At 41.7% G+C, this 21,474-nt stretch overlaps 1 protein-coding gene across 1 annotated transcript in view; it reads right to left on the bottom strand.

Annotated features, from left to right (window-relative positions):
- Nucleotides 1–21,474, bottom strand: part of HBS1L (HBS1 like translational GTPase) — a 510,596-nt gene that overhangs the window by 222,281 nt on the left and 266,841 nt on the right. The window contains exon 5 of the mRNA XM_053710900.1: nucleotides 6,859–6,961. Within this exon, the coding sequence (XP_053566875.1) occupies nucleotides 6,859–6,961 (103 nt within the window). The remainder of the gene's footprint in view (nucleotides 1–6,858; nucleotides 6,962–21,474) is intronic.

Below are 21,474 nucleotides of genomic sequence, written 5' to 3'. Positions count from 1 at the left end.
GGAATGCGAACCTTAGGAACCGATGATGTTCCTTGTGGATAGGAATATGTAGATACGCATCCTTTAAATCCACCGTGGTCATGAATTGACCCTCCTGGATGGAAGGAAGAATTGTTCGAATGGTTTCCATTTTGAACGATGGAACCTTGAGAAACAACGGTGTGTCCGGTCCACGGCGTCATCCTTACTTGTGGGATATTCTCTTCCCCAACAGGAAATGGCAAAGAGCCCAGCAAAGCTGGTCACATGATCCCTCCTAGGCTCCGCCTACCCCAGTCATTCGACCGACGTTAAGGAGGAATATTTGCATAGGAGAAACCATATGGTACCGTGGTGACTGTAGTTAAAGAAAATAAATTATCAGACCTGATTAAAAAAACCAGGGCGGGCCGTGGACCGGACACACCGTTGGAGAAAGTAATTTATCAGGTAAACATAAATTCTGTTTTCTCCAACATAGGTGTGTCCGGTCCACGGCGTCATCCTTACTTGTGGGAACCAATACCAAAGCTTTAGGACACGGATGAAGGGAGGGAGCAAATCAGGTCACCTAAATGGAAGGCACCACGGCTTGCAAAACCTTTCTCCCAAAAATAGCCTCAGAAGAAGCAAAAGTATCAAACTTGTAAAATTTGGTAAAAGTGTGCAGTGAAGACCAAGTCGCTGCCCTACATATCTGATCAACAGAAGCCTCGTTCTTGAAGGCCCATGTGGAAGCCACAGCCCTAGTGGAATGAGCTGTGATTCTTTCGGGAGGCTGCCGTCCGGCAGTCTCGTAAGCCAATCTGATGATGCTTTTAATCCAAAAAGAGAGAGAGGTAGAAGTTGCTTTTTGACCTCTCCTTTTACCGGAATAAACAACAAACAAGGAAGATGTTTGTCTAAAATCCTTTGTAGCATCTAAATAGAATTTTAGAGCGCGAACAACATCCAAATTGTGCAACAAACGTTCCTTCTTTGAAACTGGTTTCGGACACAGAGAAGGTACGATAATCTCCTGGTTAATGTTTTTGTTAGAAACAACTTTTGGAAGAAAACCAGGTTTAGTACGTAAAACCACCTTATCTGCATGGAACACCAGATAAGGAGGAGAACACTGCAGAGCAGATAATTCTGAAACTCTTCTAGCAGAAGAAATTGCAACTAAAAACAAAACTTTCCAAGATAATAACTTAATATCAACGGAATGCAAGGGTTCAAACGGAACCCCCTGAAGAACTGAAAGAACTAAATTGAGACTCCAAGGAGGAGTCAAAGGTTTGTAAACAGGCTTAATTCTAACCAGAGCCTGAACAAAGGCTTGAACATCTGGCACAGCGGCCAGCTTTTTGTGAAGTAACACAGACAAGGCAGAAATCTGTCCCTTCAGGGAACTTGCAGATAATCCTTTTTCCAATCCTTCTTGAAGGAAGGATAGAATCCTAGGAATCTTAACCTTGTCCCAAGGGAATCCTTTAGATTCACACCAACAGATATACTTTTTTCCAAATTTTGTGGTAAATCTTTCTAGTTACAGGCTTTCTGGCCTGAACAAGAGTATCGATAACAGAATCTGAGAATCCTCGCTTCGATAAGATCAAGCGTTCAATCTCCAAGCAGTCAGCTGGAGTGAAACCAGATTCGGATGTTCGAACGGACCCTGAACAAGAAGGTCTCGTCTCAAAGGTAGCTTCCAAGGAGGAGCCGATGACATATTTACCAGATCTGCGTACCAAGTCCTGCGTGGCCACGCAGGAGCTATCAAGATCACCGACGCCCTCTCCTGATTGATCCTGGCTACCAGCCTGGGGATGAGAGGAAACGGCGGGAACACATAAGCTAGTTTGAAGGTCCAAGGTGCTACTAGTGCATCCACTAGAGCCGCCTTGGGATCCCTGGATCTGGACCCGTAGCAAGGAACTTTGAAGTTCTGACGAGAGGCCATCAGATCCATGTCTGGAATGCCCCACAGCTGAGTGACTTGGGCAAAGATTTCCGGATGGAGTTCCCACTCCCCCGGATGCAATGTCTGACGACTCAGAAAATCCGCTTCCCAATTTTCCACTCCTGGGATGTGGATAGCAGACAGGTGGCAGGAGTGAGACTCCGCCCATAGAATGATTTTGGTCACTTCTTCCATCGCCAGGGAACTCCTTGTTCCCCCCTGATGGTTGATGTACGCAACAGTTGTCATGTTGTCTGATTGAAACCGTATGAACTTGGCCCTCGCTAGCTGAGGCCAAGCCTTGAGAGCATTGAATATCGCTCTCAGTTCCAGAATATTTATCGGTAGAAGAGATTCTTCCCGAGACCAAAGACCCTGAGCTTTCAGGGATCCCCAGACCGCGCCCCAGCCCATCAGACTGGCGTCGGTCGTGACAATGACCCACTCTGGTCTGCGGAATGTCATCCCTCGTGACAGGTTGTCCAGGGACAGCCACCAACGGAGTGAGTCTCTGGTCCTCTGATTTACTTGTATCTTCGGAGACAAGTCTGTATAGTCCCCATTCCACTGACTGAGCATGCACAGTTGTAATGGTCTTAGATGAATGCGTGCAAAAGGAACTATGTCCATTGCCGCTACCATCAACCCGATCACTTCCATGCACTGAGCTATGGAAGGAAGAGGAACGGAATGGAGTATCCGACAAGAGTCTAGAAGTTTTGTTTTTCTGGCCTCTGTCAGAAAAATCCTCATTTCTAAGGAGTCTATTATTGTTCCCAAGAAGGGAACCCTTGTTGACGGAGATAGAGAACTCTTTTCCACGTTCACTTTCCATCCGTGAGATCTGAGAAAGGCCAGGACAATGTCCGTGTGAGCCTTTGCTTGAGGAAGGGACGACGCTTGAATCAAAATGTCGTCCAAGTAAGGTACTACAGCAATGCCCCTTGGTCTTAGCACAGCTAGAAGGGACCCTAGTACCTTTGTGAAAATCCTTGGAGCAGTGGCTAATCCGAAAGGAAGCGCCACGAACTGGTAATGTTTGTCCAGGAATGCGAACCTCAGGAACCGATGATGTTCCTTGTGGATAGGAATATGTAGATACGCATCCTTTAAATCCACCGTGGTCATGAATTGACCTTCCTGGATGGAAGGAAGAATAGTTCGAATGGTTTCCATCTTGAACGATGGAACCTTGAGAAACTTGTTTAAGATCTTGAGATCTAAGATTGGTCTGAACGTTCCCTCTTTTTTGGGAACTATAAACAGATTGGAGTAGAACCCCATCCCTTGTTCTCTTAATGGAACGGGATGAATCACTCCCATTTTTAACAGGTCTTCTACACAATGTAAGAATGCCTGTCTTTTTATGTGGTCTGAAGACAACTGAGACCTGTGGAACCTCCCCCTTGGGGGAAGTCCCTTGAATTCCAGAAGATAACCTTGGGAGACTATTTCTAGCGCCCAAGGATCCAGAACATCTCTTGCCCAAGCCTGAGCGAAGAGAGAGAGTCTGCCCCCCACCAGATCCGGTCCCGGATCGGGGGCCAACATTTAATGCTGTCTTGGTAGCAGTGGCAGGTTTCTTGGCCTGCTTTCCCTTGTTCCAGCCTTGCATTGGTCTCCAAGCTGGCTTGGCTTGAGAAGTATTACCCTCTTGCTTAGAGGACGTAGCACTTTGGGCTGGTCCATTTCTACGAAAGGGACGAAAATTAGGTTTATTTTTTGCCTTGAAAGGCCGATCCTGAGGAAGGGCGTGGCCCTTACCCCCAGTGATATCCGAGATAATCTCTTTCAAGTCAGGGCCAAACAGCGTTTTCCCCTTGAAAGGAATGTTAAGTAGCTTGTTCTTGGAAGACGCATCAGCCGACCAAGATTTCAACCAAAGCGCTCTGCGTGCCACAATAGCAAACCCAGAATTCTTAGCCGCTAACCTAGCCAATTGCAAAGTGGCGTCTAGGGTGAAAGAATTAGCCAATTTGAGAGCATTGATTCTGTCCCTAATCTCCTCATAAGGAGGAGAATCACTGTCGACCGCCTTTATCAGCTCATCGAACCAGAAACATGCGGCTGTAGCGACAGGGACAATGCATGAAATTGGTTGTAGAAGGTAACCCTGCTGAACAAACATCTTTTTAAGCAAACCTTCTAATTTTTTATCCATAGGATCTTTGAAAGCACAACTATCCTCTATGGGTATAGTGGTGCGTTTGTTTAAAGTGGAAACCGCTCCCTCGACCTTGGGGGACTGTCTGCCATAAGTCCTTTCTGGGGTCGACCATAGGAAACAATTTTTTTTTTTAAATATGGGGGGAGGGACGAAAGGAATACCGGGCCTTTCCCATTCTTTATTAACAATGTCCGCCACCCGCTTGGGTATAGGAAAAGCTTCTGGGAGCCCCGGCACCTCTAGGAACTTGTCCATTTTACATAGTTTCTCTGGGATGACCAACTTGTCACAATCATCCAGAGTGGATAATACCTCCTTAAGCAGAATGCGGAGATGTTCCAACTTAAATTTAAATGCAATCACATCAGGTTCAGCTTGTTGAGAAATGTTCCCTGAATCAGTAATTTCTCCCTCAGACAAAACCTCCCTGGCCCCATCAGACTGAGTTAGGGGCCCTTCAGAAATATTAATATCAGCGTCGTCATGCTCTTCAGTATCTAAAACAGAGCAGTCGCGCTTACGCTGATAAGTGTTCATTTAGGCTAAAATGTTTTTGACAGAATTATCCATTACAGCCGTTAATTGTTGCATAGTAAGGAGTATTGGCGCGCTAGATGTACTAGGGGCCTCCTGAGTGGGCAAGACTCGTGTAGACGAAGGAGGGAATGATGCAGTACCATGCTTACTCCCCTCACTTGAGGAATCATCTTGGGCATCATTGTCATTGTCACATAAATCACATTTATTTAAATGAATAGGAATTCTGGCTTCCCCACATTCAGAACACAGTCTATCTGGTAGTTCAGACATGTTAAACAGGCATAAACTTGATAACAAGTACAAAAAACGTTTTAAAATAAAACCGTTACTGTCACTTTAAATTTTAAACTGAACACACTTTATTACTGCAAATGCGAAAAAAACATGAAGGAATTGTTCAAAATTTACTAAATTTTCACCACAGTGTCTTAAAGCCTTAAAAGTATTGCACACCAAATTTGGAAGCTTTAACCCTTAAAATAACGGAACCGGAGCCGTTTTGAACATTAACCCCTTTACAGTCCCTGGTATCTGCTTTGCTGAGACCCAACCAAGCCCCAAGGGGAATACGATACCAAATAACGCCTTCAGAAAGTCTTTTCTAAGTATCAGAGCTCCTCTCACATGCGACTGCATGCCATGCCTCTCAAAAACAAGTGCGCAACACCGGCGCGAAAATGAGACTCTGCCTATGCTTTGGGAAAGCCCCTAAAGAATAAGGTGTCTAAAACAGTGCCTGCCGATATTATTATATCAAAATACCCAGATAAAATGATTCCTCAAGGCTAAATATGTGTTAATAATCAATCGATTTAGCCCAAAAAAAGTCTACAGTCTTAATAAGCCCTTTTTGAAGCCCTTATTTACAATCGTAATAAACATGGCTTACCGGATCCCAGAGGGAAAATGACAGCTTCCAGCATTACATCGTCTTGTTAGAATGTGTCATACCTCAAGCAGCAAGAGACTGCTCACTGTTCCCCCAACTGAAGTTAATTGCTCTCAACAGTCCTGTGTGGAACAGCCATGGATTTTAGTGACGGTTGCTAAAATCATTTTCCTCATACAAACAGAAATCTTCATCTCTTTTCTGTTTCTGAGTAAATAGTACATACCAGCACTATTTCAAAATAATAAACTCTTGATTGAATAATAAAAACTACAGTTAAACACTAAAAAACTCTAAGCCATCTCCGTGGAGATGTTGCCTGTACAACGGCAAAGAGAATGACTGGGGTAGGCGGAGCCTAGGAGGGATCATGTGACCAGCTTTGCTGGGCTCTTTGCCATTTCCTGTTGGGGAAGAGAATATCCCACAAGTAAGGATGACGCCGTGGACCGGACACACCTATGTTGGAGAAAGACATTTCATACACATTTTATTATTCATTTTTGGACTTTTTGCATTGATCTGTTTTAGACTTTTAGTTCCTATTTTGATTTTTCATATTTTATACCTTTAGTGTGCGCCCCCTAAGGCCAGTAGTACATGTATTCCCCTTGGTTCACATAGTTAAAGTAAATACAGAACAGCAGCAATGCAATGCTAGGACCCCGTTAAAGGGACAGGAAAGCCCAACATTTTCTTTCATGATTTGGAAAAAACATGCAATTTTAAGCATCTTTTCAATTTACCTCTATTATCCCATTTGCTTCATTCTCTTGTTATCCTTTACTGAAGGAGCAGCTTTGCACAACTGGCAGCTAAATGAACACATCTATTTAGCCAATCACAAGAGACAAATGTGTGCAGGCACCAATCAGCAGCTAGCTCCTACTAGTGAGGATATGTATTCTTTTCAACAAGGGATACCAAGAGAACGAAGCTCATTTGAAAGTAGAAGTGAATTTAAAAGTGTGTTAAAATTACACGCTCTATCTGAATCATGCAAGTTTAATTCCGACTTTCCTATCCCTTTGAACACATCTGATGAGCCCATGATAAAAGGAATATGTTTGCAGTCACCATTCACCAGCTATCTCCCAGTGCTGCATTGCTACTCCTGAGCCGACCTAGTTATGCTTTTCTACAAATGGTACAAAGCGAAGGAAGTAAATATAGTGAAAGAAATAAATTGCTTAAACAAAAAAAAGCTAGAGACTGCAGGCTATTCCAAAACCACTGTTCAGGGAAAAGTTCTAATATAAGCACATTCATAAAGTATAAATGGTCATAAATATACAATACACTATAGGTTTAAAATGATATCATCATAGTGAGTATTACCTTGGCACGTCAAATCCCATAGTTTGTTTCTTTCCTGAGACAGTCATTTTTGCAATTTTTGGGACAATTTCAGTTTCAGTAGGCAGCAGCTCTCTCACTTTTCCTAATTGCAGAAAAAAGATTACACATTAAATACATGAAAATCTATATTAACATTAAAACATAAAGAAATGACATAAAAGTTCTTACAACAAATTTTCTATAAGCAACTGTCCTTTTGTATCAAAACATTTACAATGTTCGAAATCTCAGAAGATACAGCTGCCTCTGATGATTCCCAATGCCCACAAAATGTAAACTGGGTTGGTTAGGAGTGTTACTGAAGCAAATACAAAGCTCATAACTTACAGGAGTGTTGTCCTTCTGGAGAACAGACAGCTCTAGGGGCAGCTGTGAGTTTTCAAATACTGCATATGTGACTACAAGAAAGGGGTTTTCCATTAAAGGGACATGAAAACCAAATTTTTTCTTTCATGATTCAGATAGAGAATACAAATTTTAAAAAAAGTTGCAAATTTATTTCTATTATCAACTTCGATTAATTCTTATATTATTCTTTGTTGAATAGATATCTAGATAGGTAGCGTGCACATGTCTGCAACACTACATGACAGGAAATAGTGCTCTTGCTAATGTATAACTGTTGCAAAACTGCTGCCTTATAGTGCTGCAGACACGTGCACACTCCTGAGCTTGCCTTCTTAATTTTCAAAAAAGGATAACAAGAAAACAAAGAAAATGTAATATTACATTGAAAAGTTGTTAAAAATGGTATGTTCTATTTGGGTTTTGAGTTCCTTTAAACACTTGCAAATGTCCATTGCTTACAGACCATGTTTGCCCATTCTTTAGTGAGATGACTACTTTTTTTGGTGAAGTTTTGTCAGAGTCAACTACTTTAGCATGTGCTAAGCATAACTTGAGCCTATATTATCTGTACTGCCAGAGAGAAATTTGGAAATCAGACAACAACCTTCTTGTAATTTACTGGTCAGCACTTAACCATATACTGTTAATTGTATGTTATATCACAACATCTACTCATCACCCCTCCCTCACATATAACTCCTACTCACCCTTCAACACCAAACTAACTTATTTATCTAGTGGCATCGCCTATAGTGTTACAAAAAAAGAAGAAGTGATATATATATATATATATATATATATATATATATATATATATATATATATATATATATATATGTAGCCTGGTTATAGCCGAAGAGATAGCTACTAAAAACAAAACTTGCCAAGATAGAAGCTTAATATCCATGGAATGCATAGGTTCAAACGGAACCCCTTGAAGAACTTTAATAACTAAATTTAGGCTCCATGGCGGAGCAACAAGTTTAAATACAGGCTTGATTCTGACCAAAGCCTGACTAAATGCTCGAACGTCTGGGACATCTGCCAGACGTTTGTGTAGAAGAATAGACAAAGCAGATATTTGTCCTTATAAGGAACTATCTGATAATCCCTTCTCCAAACCTTCTTGGAGAAAAGACAATATTCTAGGAATCCTAATCTTACTCCACGAGTAACCTTTGGATTCACACCAATAAAGATATTTGCGCCAAATCTTATGATAGATCTTCCTGTTGACAGGCTTTCTAGCCTGAATCAGGGTATCAATGACCGACTCAGAGAAACCACACTTTGATAGAATCAGGCGTTCAATCTCCAAGCAGTCAGACGCAGAGAAATTAGATTTGGATGCGTGAACAGACCTTGGATTAGAAGGTCCTGCCTCATTGGCAGAGTCCAAGGTAGAACCGAGGACTTGTCCTCTAGGTCTGTATACCAAGTCCTGCGTGGCCACGCAGGTGCTATCAGAATCACCGAAGCTCTCTCCTGCTTTATTCTGGCAACCAGACGTAGAAGGAGAGGAAATACATAGGTCAGATTGAAGGACCAAGGCACTGCTAGAGCATCTATCAGTACCGCCTTGGGATCCCGGGACCTGGACCCGTAACGAGAAAGTTTGGCATTCTGACGGGACACCATCAGATCCAATTCTGGTGTGCCCCATAGCTGAATCAGCTGGGCAAATACCTCTGGATGGAGTTCCCACTCCCCCAGATGAAAAGTCTAACGACTTAGGAAATCCGCCTCCCAGTTCTCTACTCCTGGGATGTGGATTGCTGAGAGATGGCAAGAGTGATCCTCTGCCCGTCGGATTATTTTGGTTACCTCCATCATCGCTAGAGAACTCCTTGTTCCTCCTTGATGATTGATATAAGCTACAGTTGTGATGTTGTCCGACTGAAACCTGATGAATTTGGCCACAGCAAGCTGAGGCCACGCCTGAAGCGCATTGAATATTGCTCTCAGTTCTAGAATATTTATTGGGAGAAGAGATTCCTCCCGAGACCATAAGCCCTGTGCTTTCAGGGAGTTCCAGACTGCATCCCAGCCTAGCAGGCTGGCATCTGTCATTACAATGAGCCACTCTGGGCTGCGGAAACACATTCCCTGAGACAGGTGGTCCTGAGACAACCACCAGAGAAGAGAATCTCTGGTCTCCTGGTCCAGATGCAGTTGAGGAGACAAATCTGCATAATCCCCATTCCACTGTTTGAGCATACATAGTTGTAGTGGTCTGAGGTGTAGGCGGGCAAAAGGAACTATGTCCATTGCCGCTACCATGAGTCCGATTACCTCCATATACTGAGCCACTGATGGCCGAGGAATGGAATGAAGAGCTCGGCAAGTGGTTAAGAGCTTTGATTTTCTGACCGCCGTCAGAAATATTTTCATTTCTACAGAGTCTATCAGAGTCCCTAGGAAGGAAACTCTTGTGAGAGGGAAGAGAAAACTCTTTTTTATGTTCACTGTCCACCCGTGAGATCTCAGAAAAGCCAACACAATGTCCGTGTGAGACTTGGATAGCTGGAAAGTTGATGCCTGAAATAAGATGTCGTCTAGATAAGGCGCCACTGCTATGCCCCGTGGTCGTAAAACCGCCAGAAGGGACCCTAGCACCCTTGTGAAAATTCTGTGAATAGGGATGTGTAGATACGCATCCTTTAAGTCCACGGTGGTCATATATCGACCCTCCTGGATCAGAGGTAGAATAGACCGAATAGTCTCCATCTTGAATGATGGAACTTTGAGGAACTTGTTTAGAATTTTGAGATTCAAGATTGATCTGAAAGTTCCCTCTTTTTTGGAAACCACAAACAGGTTTGAGTAAAAACCTAGCCACTGTTCCTCTTTTGGGACTAGGCGGATCACCTCCACGCAGCGTAAGAACGCCTCTCTCTTTGCCTGTTTATAGACAATCAAGAAATGTGAAAAGTCCCCCTTGGAAGAGAGCCTTTGAATTCCAGAAAATATCCCTGGGACACAATTTCTAAAACCCAGGGATCGTGAACCTCTCTTGCCCAAGCCTGAGCGAAGAGAGAGAGTCTGCCCCCTACTAGATCCGGTCCTGGATCGGGGGCTACCCCTTCATGTTGTCTTAAAGGCAGCTGCAGGCTTCTTGCCTGTTTACCCTTGTTCCAAGCCTGGTTAGGTCTCCAGACTGACTTGGATTGGGCAAAAATCCCCTCTTGCTTTGCAGCAGAGGAAGCTGAAGCGGGACCACTCTTGAAATTCCAAAAGGAACGAAAATTATTTTGTTTGGTCCTCATCTTATTTGATCTATCCTGAGGGAGGGCATGACCTTTCCCTCCAGTGATGTCTGAAATAATCTCTTTCAGTTCAGGCCCGAATAGGGTCTTTCCTTTGAAAGGGATGTTCAAAAGTTTAGTTTTAGATGACACATCAGCAGACCAGGATTTAAGCCACAACGCCCTGCGTGCTAAAATGGCAAAACCTGAATTATTTGCCGCTAATTTAGCCAGTTGAAAAGCGGCCTCTGTAATAAAAGAATTAGCCAATTTAAGGGCCTTAATTGTGTCCAAAATTTCTTCTAATGGAGTCTCCATCTGAAGAGCCTCTTCTAGAACCTCAAACCAGAAAGCAGCTGCAGTAGTTGCAGGAACAATGCACGCAATAGGTTGAAGAAGAAAACCTTGATGAACAAAAATTTTCTTCAGGAGACCCTCTAATTTTTTACCCATAGGATTTTTGAAAGCACAACTGACTTCAATAGGTATAGTTGTACGCTTAGACAGAGTAGAAATAGCTCCCTCCACCTTAGGAACTGTCTGCCACGAGTCCCGCATGGTGTCAGATATGGGAAACATTTTCTTAAAAACAGGAGGGGGAATGAACGGAATACCTGGTCTATCCCACTCCTTAGCAATAATATTCACAATCCTCTTAGGGACTGGAAAAAAACATCAGTGTAAACAGGAACCTCTAAGTATTTATCCATCTTACACAATTTCTCTGGGACCACTATAGGGTCACAATCATCTAGAGCCGCTAATACCTCCCTGAGCAATAAGCGGAGGTGTTGAAGCTTAAATTTAAAGGCCGTCATATCAGAATCTGTCTGAGGAAGCGTCTTTCCTGAATCAGAAATTTCTCCCTCAGATAACAAATCCCTCACCCCTACCTCAGAGCATTGTGAGGGCATATTAGATAAGGCTACTAAAGTGTCAGACTGCTCAGCATTTTTCCTTAACCCAGAGCTGTCCCGCTTTCCTTGTAAACCAGGCAGTTAGGTTAAAACCTCTGTGAGGGTTGTATTCATAACTGCGGCCATGTCTTGTAAAATAAATGAATTCGACGCACTAGAGGTACTTGGCGTCACTTGTGCGGGCGTTACTGGTTGCGACACTTAGAGAGAGCTAGATGGCGAACCCTCGTTTACTTCTGACTGAGAATCATCTATTGCTCTATTTTTAAGTGCTAATATATGTTCTTTATAGTTTATAGACATATCAGTACAATTGGGACACATTCTAAGAGGGGGTACCACAATGGCTTCCAAACATATTGAACAAGGATTTTCCTTGGTGTCAGACATGTTAAACAGGCTAGTAATGTAACAAGCAAGCTTGGAAAACACTGTAATCAAAGTAAATAACACTTAGAAATAAAACGGTACTGTGCCTTTAAGAGGAAAAAAGCTGCACAAATTCTGCAAAACAGTGTAAAAAAGCAGTAAAAATAATGAAGTTTTTACAGTAGTATCATATAGCCTTAGTAACTTTGCACAGCTATGCAAATAAACAATTAACCCCTTAATGGCAAAACCGGATTGAAAAAAACATCAAAACCGGTAAAAAAGACTTTCAGCACTTTGCCACAGCTCTGCTGTGGCTCCTACCTGCCCTTCAGAACAATTTGTGGGGGGAAAAACTTATTTTACAGCCCTCAAACACGGCAGGAACATCTGGAGAAGCAGTTAGAAGTCTCAGAGGAAAAGAAACTGCACAACTGAGGCGCAAAAATAGGCCCCTCCCACCTCACTCGATGTTTTGAGGCCTAACAGACAAACACTAGAGTGTCTCTAAATTAACCATGTGGGTTAGAAAACTCAAAAACAAGCCACAATGACCCCTTTAGTCCCTTCAAAAAAACATTATAATTGCATCATTCACTGAATAAACAAAAACGTTTTTACCAAACAGTGTCCCCAGTAACTAATGAGCCCTTTATGCAAGCTGAAATTCCTATCCAAGTGTCTGAATACAGCTTACCCTTCCCTCATGGGAATATTGCCAGCCTTTTCTAGAATTAACACAGTCTGTCTAGAAAAAATATAGACTGAACATACCTTAATGCAGTTTAGCCTGCAAACCGTTCCCCCAACTGAAGTTTTCCTGTACTCTTCAGCCCTTGTGAGAACAGCAGTGGATCTTAGTTACAAAGTGCTAAGATCATCATCCTCCTTGCAGAAATCTTCATCCCTTTTCTGCCAGAGAGTAAATAGTACACACCGGTACCATTTAAAAATAACAAACTTTTGCTTGAGAAAATGAAAACCTAACATTTTTGTCACCACACTCCTCTTTGCCCTTCCTAGCAGTTAAGCAGGCAGAGAGAATGACTGGGGGGTGGAGCTAAGGGGGGAGCTATATAGGCAGCTCTGCTGTGGGTGATCTCTCTGCCACTTCCTGTAGGGGAGGAGAATATCCCACAAGTAAGGATGAATCCGTGGACTCGATAATCTTACAAGAGAAAGTAATTTTACTAAACTAGATGCAAATACAAGTTAAATTATAGTGTAAACATTTAAAAAATGTGTATTTGCTGCAAACTAGTATTTTATATCCTTTGAGATTTCACTATCCCAGAGAGCTTTATTACTTTCTATGTTGAATCATTTGAAACTTGAAAGTGATGTAACATACCTGTTGCATGAGAACTAGCGCAGCGAAGTTGGTAAATAGTGCAGCATTTTAAAATTATATATATATATATATATATATATATATATATATATATGACTTGGGGGTCTGTAGCTGCTTAGATGCCTGAGACGCAGCATGCCCCCTTTCCCTATCTTGTCCATTGTAATTTGTTGCGCTGTGACGTCATCACGTCATTGCGCGTGACGTCACTGCACGTAACGGGAAGCCCCGGCAATGCCTGTCACTATACAGGCCCGATCGCCAGGGTGGGAGTTGATAGGAGCCCCCAGATTGCTCTCAAGGTAGGTGAGTGCTAGCAACGGCTCTGAGCCGTCGTTAGCACTCAAGGGGTTAAAGGGACACTGAACCCAATTTTTTTCTTTCGTGCTTCAGATAGAGCATGAAATTTTAAGCAACTTTCTAATTTACTTTTATTATCAAATGTTCTTCATTCTCTTGGTATCTTTATTAAAAATGCAAGAATATAAAATTTAGATGCCAGCCCATTTTTGGTGAACAACCTGGGTTGTCCTTGCCGATTGGTGGATAAATTCATCCACAAATGAAAAAGTGCTGCCCACAATACTGAACCAAAAAAAAGTTTAGATGCCTTCTTTTTCAAATAAAGATAGCAAGAGAATGAACAAAAAATGATAAAATGAGTAAATTAGAAAGCTGCTTAAAATTGCATGCTCTATATGAATCACAAAAAAAAAACTTGGGTTCAGTGTCCCTTTAACTATAAAATTATTTTTTTTCATGATGAGAGTCCAAGAGGCATCTCATGTGGACTCCACAAGGAGAAGGTAAAAACACCCCAACATACCAAAGCTTTAATCCCTCCAACTCTTACAGAATCCCACAGCCATACATATGGCAAGGTAAAGAAGGAAAACAGAAAAAGCAGGAAAGTGAAACAAATCCTGCCACCTGCTTTATAGAATGATAAGGGCGTGGCTTGTAGACTCCCATCACGATGAAAGAAATTAATTGATCAGTAAGAATAAATTTAGTTTCTTTCATAAAATGGTGAGGAAGTAAAAAAATGGGAGAATTTAGTTAAAGTATGCAAGGGAGATCAAGTTGCCGCCTTACATATTTGGTTGATAGAAGCCTCATTACAGAAAATGATCAATAATGCATTGATGGGGAGTCTGGCAACTAGCACTGCTGGAGCTCAAGACCGGATACTAGCTCATCAGAAACTCAATCAGGTAACTGTCAAGGATGAGAGAAGGTGTTGCTGGTAAAATGGACAAGTCACTGACACATCCTGTGCCCAAGGCTTGGTACACTACACAGGATGCAGGATACAGGTACCACCTGAACACTGTGAAGGATACAGGCACCACAAGAAAACAAGGTACACAAGACTGCATATTCTATGGGAGTCAGGAGTTAGGTTGCACCGTTCAAGACTGTGGACTCTGGGTTGGACGAAGACCGATACTGGGTAAACAAAGGCAAGGCTGGATACAGGTGCCATAGGAACACAAAATGGATACTGATACGAGAAGAACTCAAGCTGGATACTGAAACCACAGGGTACTGAACAGAAGATCAAGCGTACATTAGATCTAGAACAGCAAACAAAGAATAGACAGGGATAGCCAAAGTCAAAACCAGTAAAACAGAAATAGCACCAAATCAGTAAACATAGTCCAGGTACAAGCAAAGAGGTCAGCAAAACGAGAATCAGTCTGTCCAGGCTACTAAACAAATGGTCAATCCAAAAACCTGAGAACAGGCCAAGTCAGAACCGGTAAAGCAAACAGTAGGTTTAAGAACAAACAGGCAGCAGCAAAAATAATGTGAGGCTTAATGTGAGGCGAGGGAGTAATTAGGGAAGCAGCCTTAATTAGTATTTGCTGACTATATAACCACTGACAGGCAGGTGGAGCCAGAGAGTCAGACAGCAGGTCTCCAGATATTAGCCTGAGCCAGATCCTTCCAGTGGCTCAGAGGGGAAGCTACAAGACTAAGAAACACATAGACCAGGGATTAATCCTGGGCATGGGAATGATAGACATATAATGACCCTCCTGCACTAAAGGAAGAATAGTGCAAATAGTCTCTACCTTGAAAGATGGAACTTTTAGAAATTTCTTCAGAATTCTGAGATCCAGAATAGGCTGAAATGTACCCTCTTTTTGGAACAATAGGTTGGAATAGAATCTGAGGGTCCGTTCTAATTTGGGAACTAGGGTAATTTTCCCTTTGTTTCCAAATCTGCAAAACAAGGCAAAAAGGCTTTGGCCTTCAGTGGATTTTGAGGAACTCAAGATAAAGATTGATTCAGTACCACTGAGATATAGTGTCCAACATCCAATTGTCTGCAACATACCTCCCCAAAGCCTCCCAAAACAGTTTTAATCTGCTCCCTACCAGAACCAAATTTAGAGTGGAGGCTGTACATCATACGGATTTTGAGTCAGAATTGGACTTCTTGGTCTGCTTAGCCTTTATTAGGCAATGTTAGATTTCTATGAAGCCTTGGGTCACCTGGTCAGCTGAGCTGAGGGCTTGCCAAAGGCCTGCTTTTATCTTTTGGACTATTTGTCCTCAGGTAATGCTTTGTTACCTCCATTAACAGCAGCAATGATTGGATGAAGTCCAATCGCCAAACAGAACCTTACCCTGAAAGGGAAGTGATAATAGTCTGCTTTTTTAAACTAAATTTACAGACAGCAAAAAAAGCATTCTTTGCAATGAGGTGTATTATTTCTACAGCTGCATCACATATAAAGCTGTTTGTGGTCTTGAAGAGCTTTAAACGATCCTGGATTTCTTCCATGGATACTTTTCCTGAAACTAGCTCTGATAAGTTAGCACACCAGAGAAAGGAAGCTGCCTTAAGCAAGCTACATTGACAGCTGGGCAAAACAGAAAACCTGCCAGCTGAAAATACCACCTATAAAAACCAAGTTTCCTGTTCATGGGGTCTTTGAAAGAGGTACTGTACTCTAATGGAATGATGGTCCACCTGGCAAAGGTAGAAATGACCCGTCCATCTTAAAGACTGTTTCCCAAACATACAACATGGAAGGAGGTATTGGGAACACATCCTTGAATCTAGTGGATGGAACACCTGGCTTTTTCCATTCCTTAGTTAACTGTTCGGCAACTGAAAAAGGCACAGAAATGGCAAAGGGCTGCTTAAGAGCTGGCTTAAAGAAGTTATCAATCTTTTAAGTGGCTAGTTTTGCAGTAACTGGATAATCCTTCACTTTGAAAGCCTTTAACACTTCCAGCAATAAGGCATGGATATACTCTAGCCTGAAGCTGATGGGCACGTATGCCCCCAGGACTTTAGGGGGGACTGTGCCGAGTCTCAGAATACCCATTCTCAGGAGAGAAATTGTCTGACTTCAATGAACCCCTGTTTAGAGCAGGGTCTCTAGACAGGTCGCTTGTTAGGGAAAGCCCTGGTGAGTAAAGGGCCTGTGAAGAACTACTTTCAAACAAAACATCTTTGTTTTCATGGAGGAGGCATGACAGCCATAAGCTTGGATATGGCAGAGTGAACACGTCAGAGTTTCCATTACAGTGGATACCCGCCCCTGTATATAATTATTTTAACTACTACAGCCACTATATGTTTTTTCTTAAGTGGTATCATGGATATATTGTCAACTTGAACCACCAATGCACAATGATTTGTAAGTAAACCTGTTTTATCAAAAGTGTTGTAGGATATTAAATATCTTATTCATATACAAATTCACCATAAGAAAGTTAAAGGGCCATAATACCCAAATGTTTAAACACTTGAAAGTGATGCAGCACAGCTGTAAAAAGCTGACTAGAAAATATCACCTGAACATCTCTATGTAAAAAATAAAGATATTTTACCTCAAAAGTTCCTCAGTAGCCACCTCCCATTGTAAAGGATTTTTAAGCAGCATTTTAATGTGTCTGTCCTGGGACATCTTAGGGGATGAGCCTTGTGAACTCTGATATTATTTCACCAATCAGGTAAAGGAAGCTTACTATGAAATCTCATGAGAGTTAAGTCAAATCTCATGAGATCACAGTAAGAGTTCATGACCTCAGCACTGCTGATGCTGATTGGCTGCTGTTCATTTCTTCATTTTTATTTTTATTTTTACCTGCAGCTGGGAGCAGCTGAGTATAACTTTTTACACAGAACTTACTCTGCTGAGCTGAGGAAATTGTGAGGTAAAATATCTTCCTTTTTTACATAGAGATGCTCAGGTGATATTTTCCTGTCAGCTTTTTACAGTTATACTGCATCAGTTTCAAGTGATTTAGCATATGAGTATTATGTCCCTTTAAAATAAAAAAATAAAAAAAACTCTACTGGAAAAATAAAGTGACATATCAAAAACAGCATGGCTGTGTAAAACAAGCTGCCTAAAGATCGTAAAGTAAAGGACTTTTAAGTTTAAAAAATTCAGCAACATATTAAAATAGATATGGAAGAGACAAATTCAATGTACTCAAAGGTTACATTGTGGGAGGCAACTATGCTCAGTAAAAATTAGATTATAGATAAATCCGAATTTACAAATTAACATAGCGTTTGCCAAGGAAACAGTTAAAAAAAAACCAAATTGAACAGACACTTTCTGAGGAGAACCTGGTAGTTGTATTAAATAGTGGTGAATGTAACCACAAATGGTTTTAAGGTAAATGTTGCAGCTTTTTTTTTTAGAAAATAACTTTTAATCTTTAGAACCACAAACGTCTGTGGCTACAAAGGTCTGTCCATATGTTAAAAGGATGTCTACCAAAAGACTGTTTTACACCCTTTATTTGGTCCTAGAAATGTATTTGTCATAAATGCCACAAAGTGATAAGACTGGTAGGATAAATATGACTGAGTCTTATTAATAAATAAACTATAATGCCTTTATAGAGCACTCCAAGATAACATTCTCTGCCCTTTGTTGGATTTTTTTTAACATTTTATATTTTGTTAATATTTCTTTTAGGTTTACGACACATCTGTACATGTTTTGAATTACTTTAAGTTAAATCATATTTACAGATATGCTTTGAGTTAGTGATGTTTTAGAAATGGGTTTATTGCATGAATTGTCACCAGGTTGTGCCCCCATATCTCATAGTAACATAACTGCCCCCCTCCCCTCGCTTTTATTTAGTTTGTGTGTTTATGGCTGTTGTGCTTTAATACTACATGTTCATAAATTCTTCAGGGCAATGTCTATGCATTAACCTCTTAAGGACATATGACGGAATTTTTCCGTCATAAAACAATTGAGCAAACTGAAAGCTGTGTCCTTAAAGGGTTAAATTGAAGGATATATAATTATTTCCACAGACTGCACAGGTCATACAACAATGATAAAACTGCATAGAAAAACATAATTTACGCTTACCAGATAAATTCCTTTCATTCTGGCATGAAGAGGTCCACGACTTTTATTCCTTACTGTTGGGAAATAGAACTCCTGGCCACCAGAAAAAGGCAAAGACACCCCCAGCCAAAGGCTTAAATATCCCTCCCACTTCCCCTATCCCCCAGTCATTCTGCAGAGGGAACAAGGAAAAGTAGGATAAACATCAGGGTATAAAAGGTGCCAGAAGAAATTATATAAAATGGGAGCTGCCGATCAAAAAAATAAATTACGGGTGGGGTCGTGGGCTCTCCCTGCCAGGAAGGAAAGGAATTTATCTGGTAAGTATAAATTATGTTTTACTATGCAGTTTTATCATTGTTGTATGACCTGTGCAGTCTGTGGAAGCATAAATTATGTTTTCCTTCCATAAGGCAGGGAGAGTCCACAACTTCATTCCTTACAGTTGGGAAAACTATACCCAAGCTCTAGAGGACACTGAATGAATGAATAACGGGAGGGAACAGAAAAAAGAGGCGGACCCTATTCTGAGGGCACAGCCGGCAAAATTTTTCACTCGAAAGCTGCTTCAGCCGAGGCAAACACATCAAACTTGTAAAATTTAGACAAAGTCTGTAAGAAGGACCAGGTAGCCACCTTACAAATCTGATCCATTGAGGCTTCATTCTTTAAAGCCCAAGAGGAAGCCACTGCACTAGTGGAATGAGTCGTTATCCTCTCAGGAGGCTGTCGTCTCGCTGTTTCATAAGCTAAGCCGATGACAATCCTCAACCAGAAAGAGAAGTAGCAGTAGCCTTCTGCCCCTTACGCTTCCCCGTATAGATGACAAAGAGGAACATTGTCTGAATTCCTTAGTAGCCTGAAGATAGAACTTCAAGGCACGAACCACATCTAGATTATGAAGCAAATGTTCCTTCGCTGAAGAAGGATTAGGACACAAGGAAGGAACAACAATTTCTTGATTAATGTTACGATTCAATACCACCTAAGGGAGAACTTGTAAGAGGACTGCTGTCATTGCGACTTGTAGGCACGAAAGGAACGAAAATTAGACAGTTGACGTCCCTTAGGCCTATTCTTCTTATCCTGCGGTAGGAAGGCACCTTTCCCTCCAGTAACCGTAGAGACAATGGAGTCCAGCCCTGGACCGAATAAAATCTTCCCCTTGAAGGGAAGAGAAAGGAGTCTGGATTTAGAAGTCATATCAGCAGACCAAGACTTCAATAAGATAGGGGGCGCCTTAAGAAAAACAAGTGTATCAAACCTAGTATGTTGTTAAAATAAATATCAGATCTGTTGAACAGAAATCATAAATCATAAATTATAAAATATATCACAATCAGTGCATTGACATTAATGGTACTCCAATAATTCCAAACATATAAATAAAGAGTCTCTGAGGAGTGAATTGAGGGTAATCTTAGGCAGCAATTTGTAGAGAACCCGGCCAGGATCCCATAGAGATGATCTACAAAACAGAAAAAAGACAGATGCGCCACATGGCCCAATATTGTTTGTTCAACACAGTGAATATGGTCTAATTGTGTCAATGCAAACTCACAATTTAGGGAGCACTCCAGTCTGTACTCACATTTAAATAGTAAATTATATTACTTTTTTATAAAACACTTGCTTTTGTGCATTATTTGGACCAATTTTGGTCCTTTGGACTTCTGCTGATTGCCTCCTGTGGGAACCCTGTCATAGTCTGTTGGGTGACTATATTGATCCCATCCTGCCTGATTAGCATCACTGAAGATGCTTTACCAAATGTGAGTACATTACCAATTATACACAGTACTATTTCCTGGGTCCAAACTGTACTAGGTCATATAGGCACCTTTGTGTCTCTTTGTATTTCCACCACAGATTAATCCTTCCTATCCAAGAGGTGGGTGACTGTGATTGATCCCAGACTGCTTCTATTGCACTAACTGGAGTGCTCCCTAAATTGTGAGTTTGCATTGATACAATTAGACCATATTCACTGTGTTGAACAAACAATAATGGGCCATGTGGCGCATCTGTCTTTTTTCTGTTTTGTAGACCAAGACTTCAACCAGAGAGCCCTGCGGGCTAGAACCGCAAAGCCAGCAGCCTTTGCATTTATGCGAATAATCTGCATATTCGCATCACAGATGAAAGAGTTAGCAATTCTCAGTGCCTTAATTCTCTCAGGAATATCCTCGAGGGGAGTCTCCACCTCAATGAGCTCCAACAGAGTGTCGCTCCAGCAATGACGGCTACAGCTGCTGCCTGTTGAAACATCTTCCTCAAACGTTTTCATCTTTTTATCCATAGGCTCTCTAAATACAGAATTTATGCTTACCTGATAAATTACTTTCTCCAACGGTGTGTCCGGTCCACAGCGTCATCCATAACTTGTGGGAATATTCTCTTCCCCAACAGGAAATGGCAAAGAGCACAGTAAAAGCTGTCCATATAGTCCCTCCCAGGCTCCGGCCCCCCCAGTCATTCGACCGACGGTTAGGAGAAAAAAAAGGAGAAACTATAGGGTGCCGTGGTGACTGTAGTGTATAGAGAAAGAAATTTTTCAAACCTGATTAAAAAACCAGGGCGGGCCATGGACCGGACACACCGTTGGAGAAAGTAATTTATCAGGTAAGCATAAATTCTGTTTTCTCCAACATTGGTGTGTCCGGTCCACGGCGTCATCCATAACTTGTGGGAACCAATACCAAAGCTTTAGGACACGGATGAAGGGAGGGAGCAAATCAGGTTACCTAAACAGAAGGCACCACGGCTTGCGAAACCTTTCTCCCAAAAACAGCCTCCGAAGAAGCATAAGTATCAAATTTGTAGAATTTGGCAAAAGTGTGCAGAGAAGACCAAGTCGCTGCCTTACATATCTGATCAACAGAAGCCTCGTTCTTGAAGGCCCAAGTGGAAGCCACAGCCCTAGTAGAGTGAGCTGTGATTCGTTCAGGAGGCTGCCGTCCGGCAGTCTCATAAGCCAATCGGATGATGCTTTTCAGCCAGAAAGAAAGAGAGGTAGCAGTAGC

Source organism: Bombina bombina, chromosome 4 (assembly GCF_027579735.1).
Source record: "Bombina bombina isolate aBomBom1 chromosome 4, aBomBom1.pri, whole genome shotgun sequence".
Lineage (NCBI taxonomy): Eukaryota > Metazoa > Chordata > Amphibia > Anura > Bombinatoridae > Bombina > Bombina bombina.
This window is presented reverse-complemented; position numbering and strand designations above follow the sequence as displayed.